This window comes from Macrotis lagotis, chromosome X (assembly GCF_037893015.1).
Source record: "Macrotis lagotis isolate mMagLag1 chromosome X, bilby.v1.9.chrom.fasta, whole genome shotgun sequence".
NCBI lineage: Eukaryota > Metazoa > Chordata > Mammalia > Peramelemorphia > Peramelidae > Macrotis > Macrotis lagotis.
The window spans coordinates 261,466,375-261,489,437 of NC_133666.1; the positions used below are offsets into that span (position 1 = coordinate 261,466,375).

The window sequence follows — 23,063 nt, forward strand, 5'->3', positions numbered from 1 at the left end:
AGTCTATTAGAAATAAGCAAGATGATGAAAATTCACATGATCTTTTTGGGGAAATTGCTATATTCATCTTTATTGCCAATTTTTAAAAGAAAAAAATAGTGTGTGTGTGTGTGTGTGTGTGTGTGTGTGTGTAAATGTATTCATTTGAATCTGTACTATTATGGCTAACAATCTTATCTTTGAAAGATAAGCAACATGAATTCAGAAAAGCCTGGGAAGACTTACATTGACTGATGCATGGTGAAGTGAACAGAATCAGGAGTATGTTGTACACAGTAACAGCAACATTGTTCTCTGAAGAACTATGAATGATTAAGCTGTTCTCAGTAGGGCAATGTTCCAAGACAATCCAAAGGACTAATGATGAAGCATTTTATCTGCCACTAGAGAAAAAATTGAAAATGTCTCAATGCAGACTGAAACATGCTGTTTTTCACTTTATTTTTTTCCTTTTATTTGAGTCTTCATGTACAAAATGGCTATTAAGGAATTGTTTTACATAATTGCACATGCATGACCTATATCTGATTGCTTTTCATCTAAGGGGAGGGAGAAATAGAATTTAGAACTCAAAACTTTAAATAAAAATGTTAAAAAAAAATTAAAACAAGCCAAAAAGATAGCATGGCATCATAGAGAATTGTCCGTAAAACCAGACTTTGACCCAAGACCCACTTCACATATACCAACTAAATCACCCTGACTTTTCAGGCTCTAAGCAACTCTAAATTATAGAGGCAACTAAATTAGAGAGAAATAACTCTCTAAATTATTCTGTTATTTGCAAAGAAGATGCTTATCTGCACAGGTATAGATTCTTCACCCAAAGTTTCCTCTGTCCAGTAAAATGTGTGTGCATGTGCACTAACGATTTTGATTTTGTGTGTGTGTGTGTGTGTGTGTGTGTGTGTGTGTGCACATGCATACATATATTTGACAGGTCTTTAGTTCCTCTTGTTTAAGGATGTTCTGTCATCACATCAAAAACTCATCAGTTCTCACTTCTCAAATTTCCTATTTCTTTTGTATGATCCTTTTAATCACCTTGGAATTTCTTTCTGAAGATGGTTTTAATTACTTAAAGCTTAGTCATTCACTAAGTCAATAAATTCTTTCCTCAAAAATATTTTATTTATCTCTTCATTACTGTTGCCATTGTCCTCAATGAGGCCCTTATTTCCTTACACCTAGACAGCCTCCTAGCTACTTTCTCTAATTATATTATCTCCCTCTTTATTTAGTCTGTTCCTACTCTCCCTAGATTAGTCTCCTGAAACCTGACTTCATCATGTTACTTTCTTCTTGAAAAATAGCCTTTTTTTCATTATTTACAAGAAGAATTTCTCAATCTGGCATTTCATGTTTACATTGATATTGATAATAGCTCATATTTAACATGCTCCAGTTTACTAAAGTTCTACTCTAGTACCTAATTGTGGTATGGAGGTGACCCTGGCCTCCCTAAAACTAGCAGCAGAGCATAATTCTAGGTGCTAACAAGCTTAGAAGGCTTTGAATAGAAAGTAAGGAATGGATTACATGTTTAGTATCCAGTCTGACTAAGTACAGTGGGGCTCCCTCACCAGGTTAGCCAAAGGAGAGTGAATCTTTTGACCACGAAATTCTTGAAGATCATCTTTTGAAGGACTGTAATCTGTGTCAGTGGAGATGCAGCAAAATGACAGATACTTGAAATATCAAAGGATTTACAGTTTACTTAGGCCTTCCTTATATATTATTTCATTCACCTGTGAAGGAGCTCCTTGACTTCTAAAATAATTATTGTAAATATTATTAGTCCCATTTTATAATTGCTGCATCTGTGAAAATAAAATGAACTACCCAGTTTCATATAACTTGTGAAATGTCAGCTTTGTGACTTCACCTCCCCTCCAATCCAACTTTATTTTCTGATATTTCAAAGTATGAAATATTTGCTGCTGTCTAGGTTGATATACTACTACCTGCTAAACATTGCAAGATCATTTTGGGCTCTTAAGTCTTTACGTGCTTGCCTCAGGTCCATTCATTGTCTAATTTCAAACATTGATTGATGTCCTTTTTCTTTCCTGAAATTTTCTAACCCATAATGATCTCCTTTTTCTATGAATTTCTATTGTCTTTACCATCTACTTATATATTATTTGTCCTGTTATAAGACTATTATAATCTGTCTTTCTAACTAAATGACTGTTCTATAATCTGTAGCTCTCACAGCACCTTGCACAGTTTTAGGCACAAAGCAGGTTAATAATTACTCATTGAAGAATAAATAATAATTAAATAATATTAAGATCAATAATCTTAATTACTAGTCTATATTATAGTAACATGACCTTTCTTAATTAAAATTTTGAACTTGTGAAAAATGTGTGATAAACCAGTAAGTACATCAGCAAATTTATAGCTCAAATTAAAAAAATACTTGATTATTTTCATTAATTTAACTTGTCATATTTGAATGGAATTAAGTAGCAAGAAAAATAGATTTCAGGAATGTGCCAAGAACTAAAAATAAGAATCTTTGTGTGTGTGTGTGTGTGTGTGTGTGTGTGTATTTTTTTTTAGTTTGCTTCTGCTAGCTATTTAAAGAGCTGCTTTTTTGTTGGTGGAATATAAATCTTGTGTGGGTGAGTCGAGAGGGCTAGAGAACTACATTTTTTGCAAATCTGACTGTATTCTCAAATGTTTTTATAGGAAATTTATAAGGAAAATGCTTAGGAATTTCTATAAAAACTGTAATTCTATAGCATCATTCTAAAATCCTATAGGATGCTTTTCTGTAATGTAAGGAAATGATTTTAAAATATTTTTAAAATAATATTTTCTCATGAATTTATCTTGAAAGATTTACACCTAATATATGTTAGTTAATAGCTTCTTTGGCACTACTTTTGGATCATGCATCATTATTTTGCTATGATCTTAGTTTATAATGTTTTTTGATTTGGAGTAAAAGTAAGAGATTTCTAGTGAAAGAAGTAGTGACTGCCACTCTGAGGTTGCAAAAGGGAACTTGTTTTTCAATCAAGAAATGAAAATGTGTCCATTACTCTTATTCTTTTTCTCTCCATGTATTCAGTACAAAGGAACTCAGTAAAAAAAAGTGCTTTGTTTATATATCTCTAATTTTCACCACTGTAAATGTAATTTAATTTGCTAAATTAATTTTAAGAAGAGATCTTTTAAAAAGTATTTGATAATTTTGAAAAATTGTTCTTTAAATTATTTATTCTTGTTTAAAATGTGTCAACAAAAATTAATGACTTGAAGCAGCTAGGTGGAGCAGTGGACAGAGCACCTGCCCTGGAGTCAGGAGGACCTGAGTTTAAATTCAGCCTTACACACTTAATAATTACCTAGCTGTGTAACCCTTGGGCAAGTCACTTAACCCCATTGCCTTGGCAAAAAAAAAAAAAATTAATGGCTCCTCTGTTTAGCTTTTCTCTGTTGTAGTTTTAGTCTGTTAGTATATAAAGAAATCATAGGAGCTTATATTTAGAGCTTAAAGAGATTTTAAAAGTTGTTTAATTCAACCTTTTTTTTAACTGATAAGAAAACTGAAGCCCAGAGTGGTTGAAGCTTAGTCAATCAACTAACAATCAGATATGAGAATTAAACATGGGTCTTCCTAGTTTGATATTCTATCCAGTGTACCAGTATAACTTCCCTCCTCTTCTCTTCTCTTTTTCTCTTTTTTTCAACCTTATGTCTGAATCCAGCCAGCTAAACATCATATCTGAAAGTATCATTAATAAGTTATTTCAGTTTTTCTCCTCATGAGCCTCACAAGAATAGACTTGTGCCCCATCATCCCTAATTTCCCTTAATAGTCTATTATCATTTTAGCAGTGTAATATTATTATCCAGACCCAGAGCTCTATGGACTGTATTCTATGTTGTTGTTGTTTTTTTAAAGGATTTTCTCATTCTGCATTTAAATACCAATCCAAAAAGTGAGCATTTCTATATACAAAGTTGGACCTAAAAAGAAGATTGTATATGGAACTATAAACCTTCCATTCAACTTAGTATTTTTATTTTTTTTAGGTATTTTTGCAAAGCAAATGGGGTTAAGTGGCTTGCCCAAGGCCACACAGCTAGGTAATTATTAAGTGTCTGAGACCGGATTTGAACTCAGGTACTCCTGACTCCAAGGCTGGTGCTTTATCCACTATGCCACCTAGCCGCCCCTTAACTTAGTATTTTTAATGTAATAAATTTAACTTCTTTCAAAATTGTCCTGCTTGCTTGTGCCTCCTTCCTTCCATTCTGCATTTTTTCTAAAAAGTTTTAATGATCCCAAATTTTCTTCTTAAAAAGTACATCACTATTGTTAGCCTTTGTTAACCCTCCTACTTCCATTTAAAAAAAGAAAAACCTTATAGCAAAAAGAATAATGGTAGCTAGGTGGCGCAGTGGATAGAGCACTGACCCTGAAGTCAGGAGGACATTTAATAATTACCCAGCTGTGTGGCCTTGGGCAAGTCACTTAACCCCATTGCTTTGCAAAATAAAAAAAAAGAATAGTCATTCAAAACAAATTCACCCAATAGCCATAACTAAAAAAATTATATGTTTCTGCACCTTGAATCCATTGCCTCTCTCTGTTATAAGGTGAATAACATTTATCATAGGCCCTCTGGTGCCATTTATTATTACTATGATAATTTCTTAAGTCTTTCAGTTATCTTTCCTTATAGTACTCTTATAATTGTACATTTTGTTTCTATTCATTTTACTCTACATCAGTTCAAGTATCCAACCTTTAAAATTGAAGTGTTTTTTTTGCTTACACCCTCTTATCCACCTTCTTCAATATCCCATCTTTGCCGCTGTTACATTTTTCTGCACCAATCACTGTATATGTGAATGTGCACTTAACTGTGTTCAATCTTTTTTTTTTTTTTTTTTTTTGGTAAGGCAAATGGGGTTAAGTGGTTTGCCCAAAGCCACACAGCTGGGTAATTATTAAGTGTCTGAGACTGGATTTGAACCCAGGTACTCCTGACTCCAGGGCCAGTGCTGTTTACTTCACCACCTAGCCACCCCTCAATCTTCTTTTATATGAGAGTAAAATTCATCTAATAAGTACTATTGCCACTCCTTGCTCCAAGATTCTTTACTCTTCTCACTTCTGTTATGATAAATAATGGTTTCAATACTTTACTCCTCTCTACAGTAGTTAATTTCTTTTAAATTCCTTTTTCTTTCCCTTAAAACTGAATTGAACCAGCATACCCTAACTTCCTCTGTCTTGAGCCCCTCAATGTCTTATGAAGACATTAGGGTTGTAAAACCTAAAAAAGGGGGACTTTTCTTCCCCGTTTAGAATGTTAGCACCTCATTAGGGTATATAACTCCTTCCAACTACTCAAATGAATTTACCTCTATATTTATCATGACTCTTGTTTGTATTTCAAAGTTTTTCCTTGGCTCTTTCATTTTTTTTTTATTGAGAATACTTCAAAATCCTCTTTTATTAATGGCCTCTTCCCTTCACCTCCCTGCCCCCTGTTAGTATTATACTGCTAGGTCAGAGGTGATCATACCTGTAATTTAATGGTATCTGAACTCCTTTCTCATCCTTTTCCTTTATGTGGAAATTGCTTTATCATTTTCTTTGGGGGATTTCTTTTCAGAAGTGATTAGTTAATGGATTTTCTGTTTCACTTTGCCTTCTGATCCTAAAAAATTTGGATAGTTTCATTTATAATTTATTAAAATTCAGTGCCTGTGGTTTTTCCCCCCCTTAAATTATGATTTTCGTTGTCCTAAATTCTTTCTCCTGAAGATATTTTCCTATGCTAGTTATTTTTGATAGAAGGTATTTTATATGTGTTTCTATTTTTCAATCTTTTGATTTTTTTGTAACATTTCTTCTGTCTCATGTAATCACTGATTTCTTATTGGTCTAATTTTGAAGAAGTCTGTTCCTTAGGTAAGATTTATCACTTTATGCACTAAGATATTTATTATTTATTCAGTTTCTAATTCTTTCTTCAAAGCTTGCTTTTTATTTATCTCTCATTTGCTTCCTTTTAGATATTCATATAATCCTTGGGGAAAATCCATTTAACTCTATTAGGTTGAATTTTTGAGATATGTCTGGATTTATTCTTTAAAGTAGTTTATATTTTTTTATGGTGTTTTTTTCTTTTGCAAGGCAATGGGGTTAAGTGACTTGCCCAAGGTCTTTTAGGTAGGTAATTATTAAGTGTCTGATATAGGATTGGAACTCAGGTCCCCCTGACTCCAGGGCCGATTCTCTATCCACTGTGCCACCTAGCTGCCCCAGTTTATATTTTCTTCAGTTTATTCATACCTCCTACACTAATTATGGTTTTGACATTTGTGCCAGTACCATCTTCTGATGTCTGATTTTAGGTGCTATGTGCTATATTTAAATCTGGTTTCCTCTGCTGATACCTCTAGAGTGTGTCTAAACTAAGAGCACTATTGGGTTTTAGAACTTCCTAAAACTTTGAGGTTCAGGGTAATAGATCTTTAGCACCTTTTTATGTTATTTTATGAACTTCAAACATTGGAATCATAGGACATCAGATGCCCTTTTCTGAGCACTGCTAAGCCTGAATTGGTGACAACTGCACCCACTGAGTCCACTGTGAGTTTCTTTGTTGTAAAAATCATTCATTCTTGGTGAATCTGTATTCAGAACTATTCAGAGCCATTCAAGCTACTAATGTCTCTGGTTCATTTCTGGTCAGCTCATAAGCTTCAGTTTTATATGATTGTGGTGGCTTTGGCATTTCTGATAGAACTACATTGCCTTTAGACTTCTGGCTGACATTTTATATAGTCTCATGTGTATGAATTCACTTAGTCTGATTTCTTATTCATTTTTCAGTCTGGTATAAATATTTAGGATTTGCTGGGCTAAGTGTGTGGGAACTGAACTTTATGCTTCTATTCTGATAACCATCTTAGCTGAAAGTATACAAGACACTTTCATAAAGATGTCACTTGTACTGAAATTCTTGACAAATCAAAATTGTTATTTTGTTATAGAGTTATTTCACATATTAAAAAGGAAGCCAAAAATATTAGAAATCTTTGAATTTGTACTAAAAATAGAAACATATTTCTTTTTATTTGCAAATTATCATATAGTTTCTAAAATAAGTAGGGAGAAAATATGTTTTATTATGATTTTAATCAGAATTCAAACTTTATAAATATTGTCTTTTGATTATCAGCCTGCAGATGTATTTCATTTTGAGGGAACAGTCTATAGTCATCATATGTCTCCAGTTGCCACCAAACACTGTTTGATAGCAGGTGTGTATGTAACTATAAATAAATTGATATATTTTTTCTAAATCAAAAATTTTTTTATTACATCTAGCATGAGCTAAGCGTACCTAAACATGATAAGAGTTTTCTTTGGTTTGTTAAGAATTTGTACAGCATTTATCTATCTCCTAACACAGAGGTGATAGACCCAAGATACATAATATTTCTAGAAATGACTATTGTGGCAAATTGACTATTTAGATTTGTTAAAAAGAATTTTTCTTTTTTTCTCTCCCACTAGTGGGAGGTGGGGAAAGGGAGGGAGAGAAAAATAAATCGTTACTTTACAAAATAAAAAGAATATGGACTGCAATTTAAGTATTTCATGTAAAAAAACTAAATGAATTTTACTATTAACCCAGTACTTTCAGAGGTTTAATTACTGTGTCATTTGTGTATTTTGGAAATTCTGTCCCAGACTGGATTAGATTTAACACTTTTATGAAATAGAAAATACTAATAATTTTACCTAATGAACTTTAAGATTATAAATTGCAAATCTGATGCTGATCTGATCTGCTCTGGTGGGGGGGGGGGGGGGAACTTAACTTACTAAGAGTTTCCAGTGCCAAATAAATCACACATCTTACCATCTCCTTCCCTACCAAAATCAACTATGAAAAACCCATTATATTCAGACATTTTAAATAATTTGACAATTGCCTCTTCCTCCAGCAAAATGTTTTAATTTTCTTTATGAACTACATCTTGTTTTAAATGGATTAGCATGAAAAGGATGCTTTTTCCTCTTTTTAAACTGAGTTAATATTTTATTGATATATAAGGTATATCATTTATATAGTTAAATCATTCTACTCAGAATTGTTACTAAACCATATTTCCTTTATTCCATTTAAAACACATGAATTGCCAACTTATGACTATAACTTCCTTGCTATTTTTTTCTCTTTATTTCATGAAAAATCTGTTGTGTTAAAGGACTTTTATTTTTATTGTTCTAGTTGGTAGTAAAAGCCCCAAAGTACAACTTTGTGACTTAAAGTCTGGATCCTGTTCCCACATTCTACAGGGTAAGTTTCAATTTGAACCATAAATGTCAGACAATTACTAAGTAATTGAGTAAACTGTTCAGTATAAAGAAACATTACTAACAATGTATTCTTTGTCAGTGATATGGCTGATATAGTTTGCCCATGATATTTTGTGCTAGCTGTTAAAGCTAAATGGGAAAGAAAAACTCTTTCTGTGAATTATTTTTGTGTTTCAATTTAATTAAACTATGTAAAATACAATTCTGACATCCTTCTTACCCAAAGCTTCAGTGCTTCTATTTAAAATTTCTTTGAATTAATTAAAATAAAACATCATCAAGAAAGCTTGCTGGAAAATCATTTTTTAGATTTCATAAATTTGTTAATACAAGACAGATAAATGAAGTGCCTAAGTATTATTCATTCGGGAGAAAAGTGATTTGATTAACAGTGCCAGAATCAATCAGTATTGACTTCAGATTTTAAAATAATCTGCTATCATTTTAGAAATATCTAGTTCCTAGTTTCTAGGAAAACTTTTTAAAAATTCTTACCTTTTTTTCAAGTCTGTACATGTATAACCTTTATCAAATTGGTTGCCTTCTTGGTGATTGAGGGAGAGAAAGAAGAGAATTTCGAACTCAAAATTGCAAAAAATGAATGATTGTTTTTACATGTGATTGGAAAAAAATAAAATTTATAAATTTTTAAAGATGTCTACCCTTGAACTAAATTTATTATATGAAAAAATCATTTGTTTATTCTTCACAAGCTAAAACTAATCATTGCATGATAAATGCCAGGTATTCTAATATGTACCTACTTGGGACCAAGATTTATATTTTATATAAATCTCAATTATCAACGTAATAAAACACCAGCCATTTAAGATACTTTACATTTGATTTTTACTTTTTCCTTAGACTAATGCAAAAATTATTCTCTATCTCATAATTTTTAAAAGACTTCACAAAGCTTTTTATCTTCTGTATGCAGGTCACAGACAGGAAATATTAGCAGTTTCCTGGTCTCCACGGTACGAATATATCTTGGCAACAGCAAGGTATAAAGTATTTTAATTTTTGTTTAAAAGTTAGAACAGTAATTATTAATCAGCATTTTGGTAGAACTTCATAAGAGTTTAAGTGTTTTGATTTCTTTTGGTCCATTTCTATTGGTAGCAAATGGACTAGTTATTTTATAATTAACTATAAACTTGTCAGACTGAGAATGGTCTCCAGTAATGTTAACCTAGCTAATTATCTAATGTTTCCCTTTTTTTATATAGTGAAAAGACTAAGAAAATATAAGTATATGAATGTCAATCTGTTAAATCATCTAGCAAAATAATTGATATTTACTAATAATGTCATCTTTACACAAGAATTTAATTTTATTTACTGAGTGCAGTAATGTTTGTCTCCTGGAAAGCAAAATGTCATTTATTGAATCAATTCATACTTGCTAGGGTTATCTGTTGTGATTTGAATTTTGAAGGAAAACAAAAGTGAGAGACTTTTGTCCTAATAGTTATACATGAATGTGGTTAGATAAGTGCAGGGTATTATAAAATAGGTCTTTCTACAAGTGAACTTTTAGATATTTCCTGATTCTACCTCACAATTTCCAAATAACCTTATAAATTTGAAATGTGTCAAATATAATAGTGCCTCAATTCAGTATCTAAATCCTCTAGGTTCTATATTATGTAAAGGACTGCAAGGTTTTGCATTGTCATGTCAAGTTATCACTTCAGGAAAATTATACATAGTCTCCAAAAATAGGAAATTGAACAAATAACCATCAAAAGAAACTGAAGTAATCCCGTGGATTTCTGTGTTTTGTTTTCTTTTCCCAATAAATAGGTAGGGAATAGGGAATAACTGATAGTTCTTCGATTTTCATCTCCCCTGAATCTAAATTTACAAAAGAAACAGGAGATGTAGGTACCCATTATTTCACAGTCTTCCTGTCACTCACCCCCAGAGATTGCTTTTGTCATCTTTGGCAGGTTCAGGCTAGGTGGCACAGTGGTTAGAATGCCAGAACTGGAATCAAAAAGGTTCCTCTTCCTGAGTTCAAATCTGGCCTAGACACTCACTAACTATGTGACATTGAACAAGTCACTTAACCCTGTTTGCCCAAGTTTCCTCATCTGTAAAATGAGCTGGGGAAGGAAATGACACAACTCCAGTATTTCTGCCAAGAAAACCCCATGTGGGATCTCAAAGCGTTGTACAAAACTTGCAATGACTAAATTACAACAGCAACTGTTCCATTGCAGCTATGAAAGTTTACACTTGGTCCCAGATTCTTAAGTAACCACCTTGTTATAGTATAAGTGAAATGTATCTTTAGCTCAATATTCAGAACAGTTGTAGTTTTGAACTTGATTTCTGATTTAGAGCATCAAGCTTGGGTTCAGGAAGAACTGGGTTCATATCCTACTTCATATTGTTAACTTGTACAAATCACATATCCTAACCAAATCTCATTTTAATCATTGGTAAAATAGGGGTAATATCACCTATTTTGCCTATCTCATAGGATTGTTTTAAGACTCAATTGAATTAGTATCTTTTAAGCATTTTGAAAGTCTTAAAGCATTATATGCTATAAGTGTCAATTATTATTATTTATAAAATAGCACTTAGAGCGCTTCCATTTTTCCTTTTTATAATTTTCATAATGATGCTAGAAGACAGATAGTATAAGTACTACTATCCCTGTTTCATAACAAATGAAAAAAGTTAAAGGATTTTCTTATAGTCACACAGTTTATCAGTCTACATAACTGTAAGAACCAACTATATCTATAATAGTATATTTATTTAGGGGATTGAGAGCCACATACCACTAAGACACCAGGAAGAAGAGGTTGGAAGGACAGAAGGTGAGGAAGGAAGACAATAACCTACTGTGAACCTTACTGATATGACAGAACTTGAATGGAAACAAGTGAGAGATGAGAAGCTTATATTCAAGAAAATCAGCTTAGCACCATTTTCCTCTGCAGCTACCCATTCTGCAGGAGTTTTACATTTATCCCAAGCCTGAACTGGAGAATGTTGGGAAGATCCAAGCCATTCTGTTTGTGCTCCTTTCCCCTGACTATGATTCTAGGAGAAAAGAGGAAAATTTAATGGAAAATTTTCAAGTTTCTGTCACAATCCCTAGAAATTTTTTTTATTTTTCAGGTTGTGAAAGGCAGCTAAAGCTTAAAAGAAAAAATATCTTCTGGGGGGATGGGGGGAAAAATGAATACCTCATTATTGAAGGTTATAATTCCAAGAGCTTCTTTATCCTAAACAGTTCCTTGGTTTATAGTTATTACTTGTAGGTTCATAGAGCATGACTCTTGTTCACCAGGGCCCTTAGTATGATGAATTAATAGGTATATTTGAAAATTTTGAGATTTGCATTATATTATTGTCAGCCATTATGGCAAAATAAAACAGTTTCATGGTATGTTATTTACCCTTGTGGTTAAACATTACTAACATACTCATAGAAGAATTCTTATCTTACAAATAATATTCTTCCAAAAATGCTGATTAAATTCTATTTTTCTAAATTTGCCTCAACTATGAAAAATCAGAATTCTAAGATTTAAAATTAAATTGGATGGGGATGTCCACCTACTATAGTCAAATTGGCAATATGCATCTTTAATCAATAATCTTATGCTGAATTAAGGAGTCAGGTGCATATATCAATATATCATCCCCCCCTTTCCCCTGGAAGTGAGTGGGGGGGGTGCATTGACCCTGAGCGGTTCACTGTGATCCAACTCTGGTTCTTTATGATTCCAAAAGATTTTCTAGACACATTCACTCTTCCCTTTCAGGTAGGACCAAGAGCAAGATACAGGGATAATGAAAATAACCTTTAACAACCAAAACCTATCCCAGTTAAGGAAAAAAAATTAATTAAAAATGGGGGGGTGGCAGTTAGGTTAGAGCACCAATCCTGGAATCAGGAGGTTCTGAGTTCAAATGTGACCTCAGACACTTAATAATAGCCTAGTTGTGTAACCTTGGGCAAGTCCCTTAACCCCATTGCCTTGCAAAAAGCAAAAAAAAAAAAAAGTGGGGAGACTATTGGTTATTCATCCTACTATTACAGGATTCATAATGACTTGTGCAAAGAATCCAGAGTATAGACAAATAAACATCATTCAGGTCTCTTTCCATTTCTGACATACATACAAGCTTGTAAGTTTTCATGCACTTATTAAAACACAAGTCACAATCTCTGTGGGAGAGGATCCAGCGTATGTCTTAATAGGTTCTGATTCCATATAATACTAGCATCCTCAAATAATAAATTGGAATCAAGGAATGCACAGATTGATATTTGCTAACAGTCTTGTTTCCTTCTTTTGTCATAGTCGATGGCCTGAAAAAAAATAAAAACAAGTATTTAATTTCTAGATCATCAAGTTGTCACCTGTAAACCTTTGAGATGAGTAATTTTGGTATACTAAGTTGAGTGAAATTGTGTTAGCTTTTACTAATCTTATTCTTGTCTTTTTTAAAGAAAAAATTCCACCTACAAGATAATTTGTATGCTTAAATAAAATGAAATTTTATCTGCTTCATAATCTAGACTGCATCTGAATAACAAGTAGTGGGAGAAATCTAGTTAGAAAATTGCCAAGGAGCAAAGTACAAGCCTGTCTAGTCCTTGGGGGGCAGAGAGATGCTCATGTAATTAAAAATAACTGTGTAAAAGCAGCAGATGTTGAGTTGTCCTTGTAAACTAAAAAGGAAAGGTTATTTTCTTAGCTTTTTCCCCCACAATTTTTAATGCTAATGTTGCATATTGAACATCTGCCGAACAGGCAAAGGTACAACAACCCAAGTGTACAGACACATTTGTGCAAATGTAATGATCCTTGCTGTGATGACTGACGAATAGAGGGAGGGGCAGAATCTCTGGTCTAAGTCTAAATGATTGTAATACTTTTTTCCTCTCAGTGCTGACAGCAGAGTAAAATTGTGGGATATTAGGAGAGCATCAGGATGCCTGATTACTCTTGATCAGCACAATGGAGAAAAGTCAAAAGCATCTTCTGAAGCAGGTAATGAAGAGACTGTATTTATATAAAAATAAGACAGTAGTGATGGTTTTAAAAAACCTTGATGCTTACTTGCAACAGTAAATATATTTAATAGATGGGGGGGGCTTAGAAGAAAGGCATCCATCAAAAATCCCAGATCAGTTTATGCAAAGTTAAATAAGCAATATGACAACTTCTCATGTCCTTTGAATTTTGAATTATAGAAACATCTTTGAACAGTATGTTCTATTCCCCACCTTGGCTACTATTATAATTGTTTTGGGTAAATATACTTAATAATTGCAAATGCAGAGACTGCTACTTAGGAAGCCCACTGTAAAGTAAAGAAATAGCAGGATTTTATAATTCATTGTGTCAGCATAAAAAGTGCAGGATATGCTGAATATGAATCAGCAGGAATCCAGGTGACAAAGTACATCATTTGCATTTTTTTAGTTATATTTTGATTGTAGTTTAAAATTTGATTCAAAATTGACTGAAAATCAATTATTTGATTAAATGGTGAAATCACAAGCTACCTTTAGAAGCAAAATTTTGAAAAGAAAACTAAAGAGACACATTATTAAGGGAACAGTACTATCCCAGACAAAGTCATGTGTTTGAAGTCATAATTTTAAGACTAGAACAGCTGTCTTTTCTTTGATAGAACATTCTTCCCACTACACTTTTGATATAATAATATTGGCTGATTTTCATCATATATGATCATCATGGTTAGAAATGGAAACACTGAGGGGCAGCTAGGTGGTGTAGTGGATAAAGCACTGGCCCTAAAGTCAGGAGTACCTGGGTTCAAATCCAGTCTGAGACACTTAATAATTACCTAGCTGTGTGGCCTTGGGCAAGCCACTTAACCCCATTTGCCTTGCAAAAACCTAAAAAGAAACAAAAAAACAGAAATGGAAACACTGAAAGGAGAGAAAATTAAGTGCTTTTCATTGATATCCTAAAAGAAGCTTCCTATCAAAGCATTTGATAAACCTTACTGTCTGAACAAATCTAATTATACTGTATTTGATATCTTTTTTGTTCTAATTTTCACTATTTTTCCTTTGATATTTTTGTGTTTCATAATTCTAGTTTATATGCTTATGAAAATAAAAGCCTTGCTTTTTGTTAGTTGATTTTATTGATTTCAAATTTTTTCTATAGCAATGCATTTCAGTATGCCTAAATAATGTTAAAAGTTGAATATCTATTGACTCTATTTTCTAGCACTGATAAATCTGTACTAAAAACTGAACTGTTTTTATTTTTCATGGTAGCAAACACAGCCCATAATGGAAGAGTTAATGGTTTGTGCTTTACAAGAGATGGGCTTCACCTTCTGACTACTGGAACGGATGATCGAATGAGGCTCTGGAACAGTTCCAATGGAGAAAATACACTAGTAAGATAGCTGATGGAGTTTGAAATGGAGTTGAGAGTGTTCAGTTTTAAAATAGCTCATCAGTGTACACTTTAGGTCATTTAAACCATGTAACTTGTCATTGAACCACAGCTATTTTTCTTATCTAAAAGTTAAATATATAAACATTTCATAGTAAGTGCCCATCAGGCAACAGATAGTAAATTCTCAAAACAACCAAGCAGTTACTTTTAATAAAAATTTGATACCCTATCAAATTCATATCTTATGTGTTTTAAGATTACAAAATGGATTTGATTTAAAAAAAGAAACAAACAAACAAGTAGATGCCTGGATGGCAACTAATTCAAAATACTTTGTATGACAATGCTTTATTTTTCTCTTGGCTAAAAATCCTACTATCCTTTTGCACATTTCAGTATCCTCCAAAGTAGCCTTATAAAGTTATATAGTTGGGGCTAACCCAGAAATTTTCCAAGTCATTTTATATGAGTTATTATTAATCTCATTACCTCTTTGTTTTAGCATCTGTACTGACTACTCCCTTCCAAATGCTTCTAATGTTATTGTAATAATCATTATTATTATTGATTTTACTGGGAAGAGACCAAAGTCATTTATATCTAGATTATGTTAGAGTACATTATGCCCCTTATATTCTCTCAGGAGACTCTGAATAAGTTAAACCACATTTAGTAACTTAGAAACTGAATTCTAATTCTGTCCTATTACTTTGCACTATAATCCTGAAGACAATATGGATAAATAGCATGTTTATCAAAGCATTTCAAATAATAAGCTCAATGTATAAATTTGTTATATTTAAATGAATGATTTTGAGCTTATAGGACATAGAGATTCCTAATGTTTTCATAATATTGCTATCTTGTCATCTCAGAGTAGTGACATTCCACAGAGTAATACTTAAACAATTCTTTCCTTTTCTCTCTTTTTTTTTTTTTACAACTTCTTATAGGTAAACATTGATCTACAATTCAGTTGCCCTATCTTGATGACTTATCCTGGATCTTCTGTGATTCTTTTCATTTGTTTATTTAGATAATATCATCATTCTGTTCTCTGTGTTTATCAGATCATATCTAGGCTATCTTGTTAGACATGGATATCATATTCTAAAGGGGATGTTAACCAACTAAAGAACCTTTCACAGACAACAGGAAGTTTGAGACATCTGAAAACTCTATTACAAAGAATGGCTAAAGACACCACGAGGGTATTTGTGTGTAAAGAAAGAACCAGGGAAAATCCTAAGAGCTCCTTTCTAGTATTTGAAGGACTTTCATGTAAAAGAAGGAATCCAGAGAGAATTAGGGGTTGGTGAATAGACATTTATAAAGAGACAAATTTAAGTTTAACATTAAAAAAAAATCTTGTGAACATCTGCTAGACCAGTGATAAAGTGAAATGTTTTTTTATCAGTGAACATCTCTAATTGTGATTAGGTAGAAGCTTAATGTCAGTGATGGGACAGAGCTAGAGTGAAGACAACACTTTAAAAGTGATACCTGAATGAAAATTTTATTAGATATTGTCTAAGGTACCTTCCATCACCCTAGCTTCATCAATCCTAAGGCAACCACTTAAAAACCTATTTGCTTATTCCTATAACATGAAAGGCAAAGTGGATAGTTGGCCTTCAAGCCAGAAAGACCTCAGTTCAACTAAGTCCTGCCTATAATGCACAATGGTTCTGTGTCCCTGGACATACAACTAACCTCTTTTACCTCTCAGTGCCCCTAGGCAATTCTCTGAGAAGAGAAATTGAAGAGAAGGTTCCAACCTGCAGTGGAAGAGGGAATTTCCTCCCCCATGAGTTCCCTATACCACTAATATTATAAATGCAATCCCTGTTTCTATAAATTAAGTTGTTGTTGAATCCATTTGGGTCATGTCTGACTCCTTATGTCCCCATTTTAGGATTTTCTTAGTAAAGATACTGGAGTGCTTTGCCATTTCCTCCTTCAGCTCATTTTACCATGAGAAACTGAGGCAAGCAGGGTTGAGTTACTTGCCCAGGATCACAGCTAGTACATAATCTATATTCCAGATCTCTCTTCTTTATATTAAATGGAGTTTATGCACTTTAGAGAGTCATTGTTTGTTGCCAGTATACACTCACTTATATTTTCAAACTTCAACTCATTTACCAATATGAAAGCATTAGGGCTGGAAAAAACGGTCTTTAATTTTGGCATTCTGAATTCTGATCACAAATAATCTTTGAAAGAGCAGTCTCAATATAATAATATACATAAATGAGGAAACAGACTTCAATTGAAGACTTCCCCTCAGGCTGCAAAAGAGAGGAGAATTAAGAAATGAAAGAAAAGTTGTCTTGAGGTTCATGGTTGTACAATTAAACATATCCCTTTAATCAATTAGAGAAATCAGTATTATATCTCCTCCCATCCCTTTTCTGCACATGTAAACTTCACTTAATGTTGGCAAGTAGATGGAGTAAAAAATAAATGATAAACAATAGAACAAGATTCAATAGACTTGATTTCCAAATCCTCTTAATTTCAAGTATTTATGTGTTACCATAGCCTTTTTTTGAAGAATAATGGTCTCATTTGAGTTTATGTTTAAGGTTGGTGCATTGATTCTGAATCTCTCTGTTTTCTGTAAGAAAATTTAGGTAGACTTTTAAAAAAAAGACATTAGCTCTCACTTCCCACACTAGGTAATTTTTAAAAGATGCAGGTCATCTAAAAATGATCTCTCCCCATTCTTCCAAAAAGCAAAATTAAAACACCAGTAAGTTGTAAGAAGAACATTTATTAATTAAACATTTAATATTATAGCTATTATTACTATAGAAGTAAACAGCTCTCATTAATTTTAGAATTTTCAATAACTTCCTCCACACCCTAGCTTCCTAGCCCCTAGTCATACCCTGGAGACCCTTGTATCTTGGATGCAGGATTCAGATGTATGGTGAGCTTGACCTAAAATTTGAAAATTTGAGACATGGAGAAAATCAACTGGATTACATTTTAGAAAGAGTACAGTATCTAATCACTCACCATTACTAAAGTTTGTCCCTCTAGCAGCATTCTTTTTTTTTTGCAAGGCAGTGGGGTTAAGGGGCTTGCCCAAGGCCACACAGCTAGATAATTATTAAGTGTCTGAGGCTGGATTTGAACCTAGGTACTTCTGACTCCAGAGCCGGTGTTCTATCCACCGCACCACCTAGCTGCCCCTAACACCATTATTCTTTCAACCATAAATGATGGACCACTGATTTTAGCAAAATTTTAATGGCAAATTATATCACTCAAAAGGCAATGTTAAGATATGTATGATGAACATAAGCATCTTGTAGCATGTTAACACTTCGGACTTGGGAGTCAAGAATTGACATAATATTGATGATTGGAAAAAGATAGATTGTCAGATAGCAAGAATGTATGAAAACAGATTGACATCTTAAATGGAGTATTCTTATTTCCAAAATACAAAAATAATAGAATGAGAATGTCTAGCACTTTGGGATGAGCTTCCATGAAGGATTTATAGGAAAACATTAATAAGAACTGAATGGAATGAAAAGGCAAAAATATCAACCTTATTAGCAGAGACAGAATCAGATCAAAGAAATCATAACTATGTTTCAAAGGACCAAAACAAAAATGAGAAGTTGATATTCATGCATAGTTCTTTGGGGATTTGGGTGAGATCTGGTAACACAAATAACCTGATAACTCTGTAGAAAGTGTTAGTGATGGGGGTGGCATAGTGGTGTAGTGGGTAAAGCACCGGCCCTGGAGTCAGGAGTACCTGGGTTCAAATCCTGTCTCAGACACTTAATAATTACCTAGCTGTGTGACCTTGGGCAAGCCACTTAATCCAGTTTACCTTGCAAAAACCAAAAAAAAAAAGTGTTAGTGCTGCTGCTCTATTTGCTGGCCTAGAAATTGGGCAGTGTTCTAAGTGACTCATATAGTCATTTTTCCAGGGTTGTAAAAGACCATCATCTTGCACAAGTGATCATTTCATATTGTGAGTAAACAGGGGCAACAGAGCATAGTCTCCTTTCTGTTCCTTTGGGGGGAGTATATCTGCAGAACTCAAAGGAAGTAATTAGGCCAGATACTATTATGAATTTACATCAGCCCACAAGTTCCAAAGTATATTTTATCACATTTTCTTCTAAGTGGTGGGTAAGGAACAGTGTACTAGAAGTATCCCTTCAAATTTTTAAAGTATTCATTTGTTCCTTACTGATTGTATTACTATCTCACTTCTCCCCACCCAGTGACCAGTTAAAGATGGATCATTATAGTCATGAGAAAAGGAAATATGAATAATATAAATCCACAAATAATCCCCCAGTTTTATATCCAGTGAGTTTGACCTTTGTCATAGCAAATCTTATGCAGACCAAAATCACTTAAACCCTGTAGTGGGGGTGTTTACATATCATGAAGCCATATAAAAGAGAACTAAGTAGCTTAATATTTCTTGAATAATTGAGAAGTGGTGTTATTTATATTTGCTAATATTTAATATCATTTTGTCTTAATGATGTTGATTTTCTTAGTAAAATTATAAAATGGTATTGACTATTCTTTAAAAAAGCAAAGGTCCTTTGAGAGAAACTCAATTTGAATTGATAAAACTATCCATTACGGGAAATGTTGTTTTAATTGGAAGAATATTTTTTTAAGGAATAGTTATTAAAACTATTAAATGTGCAGATTTTAAAGTATGTCAAACTCTTTAGAAATAGGTAATGACTAATTTTCTGTGGTCTTGACTCTTGCAGGTAAACTACGGTAAAGTCTGTAATGAAAGTAGAAAAGGATTGAAATTTGCCATCTCTCAGGGCTGCAGTCCAGAATTTGTCTTTGTACCATATGGTAGCACCATTGCTGTTTATACAGTTTACTCAGGAGAACTGATAACTATGCTTAGGGGACATTATAATTTTGTTGACTGCTGTGTATTTCAACCTAATTTCCAGGTAAGTAAAGTACTTAAGGGAATTTAAAATGCTCAGGCAGCTTGCCAGACCAGTTGTGCATAAAATAGTAGATTGTGATTTGGTCCTCTAGAATTCCAATTGGAAATCAGCCTTAAATTAGAGACCTAGCTATATCTAAGATAATAGTGTATGACTTAATTCGAAAAAATTAGCTTTCCTCTGCATATAGACTCCATTTATTTGGCAATTAATGATCTTATTGGGTTTTACAGAAAGGTATTTTCCTGTAAATAGTCTTTGGGGGGAGGAAATGGGATAATTATGAATAAAAATAAAAATATTTCTTCAGGGTTATTCATTGATTTTTTTTTCAACAACCAGCTGTTTGGCTCAATGTAAAGTTTTTTCCTATATGGACTTTTTTGTTTCTCACATTTTATACTCACCCACTCAAGGGATTAACTGTATCCCCAAACTCTCTCTTCTAGCAGAGCTATGAAATATGGTTGTAGTATCTCTTGATATGCCATGTGGGAGCACAACATATCAACAGCAATTTTACTGAGTTTCTCTGGATACAATTTTTGTGGTGTAGTGATATTTATATACTTCCTGCTGACAATTTAGATTATTTTTGTGTTTAAGTCATATCTAGCCATCCCGATTCTCTTACTTCTTGAATTTTAAATATTGCCTTCTCCCTCTCACATTTGGGCAGATTGTTTCTAAGATATCTTTTCTTACTAGTTTTATTCTTTAGCAGAGTATCACATCCCCACAGATTCTTTTATAATTTCTAAAGAGGAGTATAGTTATAAATATGTAAAGTGAGAACTACACCAATGCAGGTATTTATTTTTGAGCTTTTTTTTTTCAAAAAGCCTTAAATTTTTTCCCACTTAAATCAAGCATTTTTAAGCAAATGATTTTTATAATCTAACTCATGTAAAATAGAACTCTTCCTCCACTTTTATTTCTTGTTATATGTCTTATGTTGGGTGCCCTTATTTGTAAGATCTTGAGAATAGAGATAAGGGTTTCTTTAAAGCACTTGTATACATCTTCAACAAATATAAATTGATGAAGATAGTAGCTGGTTTTGCTCCAAGATTTGTCTGCCATTCAAGAAAGCAGGTCCCAGAGACTTTATTACTAATATGTACACTATCATTTTATGTACTTTATTTGCACTTTTCTAAGAAGTTTTCTTCTCTTTTTAGAGAAGTACAAATAAAGTAGCTAAGGTGATAGTTGTTTGGGTCCTGATTGGCTCAAATTGAATGTAAATAGCGATTGTTTCTTTTTTGGATCAGAAATCCCAAGAGTCTTCCCCTCCTAGTTTGTTGGGGGTGGGGGGTGGGAGGGAGGGGGAGACTAGGTAAAGGAAATCATTTTTGCTTCATTTCTTTCTTACCTAGTTTGAATCACTGAATGGACATAGCTTCAGTCAAACTGAGACCTGAAAAAAGACCTTAGCTTAAAAAGGCCAAGGTCTCCCACTATATCCAGGATCATTTCTAGTTATCCTGATCCATATCTGACCATTTGACCCTTTCTCCCAAGGAGAAATTGAAACTGATGACTTTTCACAGCCCTTCCTCACTTAAATCCAGTTCATTTTCATGTCATGACATCACATCCCTGATGTCATGGTCCTCATTGAGAACAAAGTACAAACAGCAATTGGCATTGATGGTTTCGTTTCTTCCTTTTTTTTTTTTAATGACTCTTATACTATCCCCCTGATGAAGCCATGTCACACTTGGGTTTGGAGGTCACCAAATGAAAGACAGTATGGATAAGTATAGTATTTAATTGTTTAAGATGACTTTTCTAATTCTAATAGCAAGACACTAAAGGAGGCATTCATTCAGTGTCAGCTTGGGTGGTTTAGAGGGTAGAGTGCTGGGCCTGGAGCCCAGAAGACCTGAGTTCAAATGTGACCTCAGTCCCTAGGCAAATCACTTAACCTCTGTCAGTTCTCTCAACTGTAGAATGGAGTTGATAATTGTACCAGACTGCCAAATTTGTGAGAATCAAATGAGGCTTCTCCTCTTTTCTTAACTCCTTTTTTTCTTTTACTCTCTTACTTCCCTTCCTTCCCTCCTTCTTGCCTCCCTTCTATCTTTCTCTTCTTCATTTCCTTCCTCCCTTCCATTCTAATTTCCTTTCACCCTTCTTCCCTCCTTCCTTTCATCTCTTTTTTTTTTTCTTCCATTTCTCTATTCATACAGTTACTATCCTTCTCAGGCCCTTATCCCCATATCTGATCTACTTTAGTTGCCTCTGTGTTCCCAATTATAACCCCAGATTCCTCTTCCCTCTCATCCATCATTTGTCTTAAGTGTCAAACTGGTATTCCTAAAAAGCAACAAGTTTGCTTTTGTCATTTCTCTGCTCACTGAACCTCAGGGATTCCCTTCTGCCTCTGATAAAATCTAAACTTTTTTTTGGTATCTAATACCCATAGTCTGCTCAAACCTATCTTTCCAGACTGACTTCACATTCACTCTACCTTCCAGCTAACCTAAGCTACTTAAAATAACATTTGCGTGATATTCTGTACTTTAATTCTTTGACCTGACTAGTCCTATGCATAAGCTAACCCCCTTCTCAACTCTGCCTTTTAAAATTCCCAATTCCCTTCAAATCTTAACTCAAGGGTCACATTTGTATAGAATTTTTTCTTCCTCCAGTTTCTAGCACTCTATTCCACCTAAGCCCCAGAAATGACATTTTACTTACATTTTGAAGAGAGGCATCTGGGCATAATGGACCTCTGGATCAGAAAGAGCTGAATTTGACTCTTCCCCCAGATCAGTATTGTCTTTATGACCCCTTAGCAATTCCCTTAACCTCTTCATGCCCCTAATAGAATCTCTTAAGATTTTGATTACAAAACAGGTATAATCTGCATTAGAAAAGACTTGCCCTTCTTGAGACTTTACAACACCAAGAAATCACAGGTCTGGTGTAAGTGTGTATGTTTATCTATTATGTATTTACTTTTCTGTGTGCATGCTACTTCTTCCTATCAGAACATGAACATCTTTTTTTTTAAAGAAAGATTTTTATTTATTTTGAGTTTTACAATTTTTCCCCTATTCTCCCCCCACCAAGACAAGAAGACAGTCTAATGTTAGTCTTTACATTGTTTCCATGGTATACATTGATCCAAGTTGAATGTGATAAGAGAGAAATCTTATCCCTAAGGAAAAAAAATAAAGTATATAAGAGATAGCAAAATTACATAATAAGATAATTTTTCCCCCCCCTAAATTGAAAGTATAGTCTTTGGTCTTTGTTCAAATTCCACAATTCTTTCTCTGGATATACATTCTCCATTGCAGATAGCCC

The 23,063-nt window shown here is 33.4% G+C and overlaps 1 protein-coding gene across 1 annotated transcript in view; it reads left to right on the forward strand.

Annotated features, from left to right (window-relative positions):
- ERCC8 (ERCC excision repair 8, CSA ubiquitin ligase complex subunit) overlaps window positions 1-23,063 on the forward strand; it is a 57,162-nt gene that overhangs the window by 17,886 nt on the left and 16,213 nt on the right. The window contains exons 5-10 of the mRNA XM_074200166.1: window positions 7,218-7,299; window positions 8,277-8,345; window positions 9,303-9,369; window positions 13,286-13,389; window positions 14,655-14,779; window positions 19,548-19,745. Coding sequence (XP_074056267.1) covers window positions 7,218-7,299; window positions 8,277-8,345; window positions 9,303-9,369; window positions 13,286-13,389; window positions 14,655-14,779; window positions 19,548-19,745 — 645 coding nt within the window. The remainder of the gene's footprint in view (window positions 1-7,217; window positions 7,300-8,276; window positions 8,346-9,302; window positions 9,370-13,285; window positions 13,390-14,654; window positions 14,780-19,547; window positions 19,746-23,063) is intronic.